The sequence below is a fragment of the Eimeria mitis genome, genomic scaffold, assembly GCF_000499745.2.
Source record: "Eimeria mitis Houghton genomic scaffold, Emh_scaff8413, whole genome shotgun sequence".
Lineage (NCBI taxonomy): Eukaryota > Apicomplexa > Conoidasida > Eucoccidiorida > Eimeriidae > Eimeria > Eimeria mitis.
Window position 1 is genome coordinate 1 of NW_013576192.1, and position 1,468 is coordinate 1,468.

At 56.3% G+C, this 1,468-nt stretch overlaps 2 protein-coding genes across 2 annotated transcripts; one reads left to right on the plus strand and one right to left on the minus strand.

The window, feature by feature from the left end:
• Positions 1 to 339: 339 nt before the first annotated feature.
• Positions 340 to 663, plus strand: EMH_0094850 (uncharacterized protein; the record flags this gene model as incomplete). Its single annotated transcript, XM_013502158.1, has 1 exon — positions 340 to 663. The coding sequence occupies one exon, from the start codon at positions 340 to 342 to the stop codon at positions 661 to 663; it is 324 nt and encodes a 107-aa protein (XP_013357612.1).
• Positions 664 to 813: 150 nt separating this feature from the next.
• On the minus strand, positions 814 to 1,406 carry EMH_0094860 (uncharacterized protein; the record flags this gene model as incomplete). The annotated part of the gene is made up of 2 exons (XM_013502159.1): positions 814 to 1,214; positions 1,313 to 1,406. The coding sequence occupies 2 exons, from the start codon at positions 1,404 to 1,406 to the stop codon at positions 814 to 816; spliced, it is 495 nt and encodes a 164-aa protein (XP_013357613.1).
• Positions 1,407 to 1,468: the final 62 nt, after the last annotated feature.

The following is a 1,468-nucleotide window of genomic DNA, read 5'->3' on the forward strand; positions in this document are numbered from 1 at the left end:
CTTCACTTGGGGGCCCTTTTCTCCTACCACCCCCAGCAAAATTAAACGCATCGAATATCCTGCAGCAAAACAGAAAAAAAAAAAAAAACAAATGCAGCGGCAGCCAGACGAGCAGCCTTCACCAGCTGCAGCAGCACCAACATAAGCAGCAGAAACCATTGCCCAGCACCGGCCTGCCGCAGCGCTGCCCCTGCAGCCATAAAGAGAAAAGCCAAGGGGCTACAACTGAGATGCCGTCTGCAGCAGCAGCAGCAGCAGCAGCAGCAGCAGGAGCGGCAGCAGGAGCAGCAGCAGCAGCAGCAGCAGCAGCGCCCGCAGGTAAAGAAGCTGCAGCCGTCGATGCAGGATCTCACCAAAATGTCTTCCCCTGAAGTGAGGCCTCTGCCAGAAGAGCCCCAGGCCGCTACAGACGATGTGGCGGGGCTCGAGGAAGTCGGCGAGACAGCTGCTTTCTCTGCAGCTGCAGCAGCAAACCCACAGCAGCAACACCATGGCTCAGGACGAAAGATAAACAGCAGCAGCAGCAGCAGCAGCAGCACAGTAGCATTGGTACTGCTACGCGCACAGAAAGCCAAGAGACAGCGCAGAAACACTGCAAGTGCTGTAGCGAGCGCAACAATAGCAGCAACAGCAGCAGCAGCAACAGCAGCAGCAGCAGCATGAGCAGCAGCAGTTTTCTCAATACAACAAGCAAAAAGAGGCACAATAAGTAAGTATAAACAACACACCACATGGGATACAGAAACAATAGATATATAAAAAATAAATATATTAGGTGAAGACCTTCGACCCCCTCTCTAACAAAACGGCTTACTAAAGGCCTTCGGGTTTAGTTGACTGCGCCTCAGCCGCAGCATCCGCTGGGCTTCCTTCTTTTCTGTCCGCGCTAGCAGGCTCGTCTTGCTGCTGCTGCTGCTGCTGCTGCTGCTGTTGCTGCTGCTGGTGGGCCGGGGGGGTTGGCGCCACGCCAGGAGGAAGCCCATCGAATACCCCCAGGGGAGGCCTCGCCGTTAGCAAGAGATCAATGCGGCCCCTGAAGGCGTCAAAGTTTCCCCACCCCCTTGAGAGGCTCAAGGCAAACGCAGCCCCTCTATCGTCAGAGCCAGGCTCCTGTTCCTTTTGCTGCTGCTGCTGCTGCTGCTGCTGCTCATCCTCTTCCTGCTGCTGCTGCTCAGTGCGTGCATCCGACTTGCAGCAGGAAAGCCCAGGGGGCCCTTCACCCCCGTAGAAGGCAACGTTTAACCCGTGCAGCTCCGCTACTCCCGCCCCCGCTAGCAGCCAAACATTTTCTAACAGCTGCAATGGGGTGTACGTACACTCGGATGTTCTTGACACAGCCTGACCCGCCGGTGACGGGTTGGCCGATGTAGCACCACTTCTATCCTCCCCTGAAGACTTTTCTCCATTTGGCTCCTCTTTGACATCAGCAGCGGAGCCTTGAGGAGGTGCAGCAGAGCTAGCAGCAGCT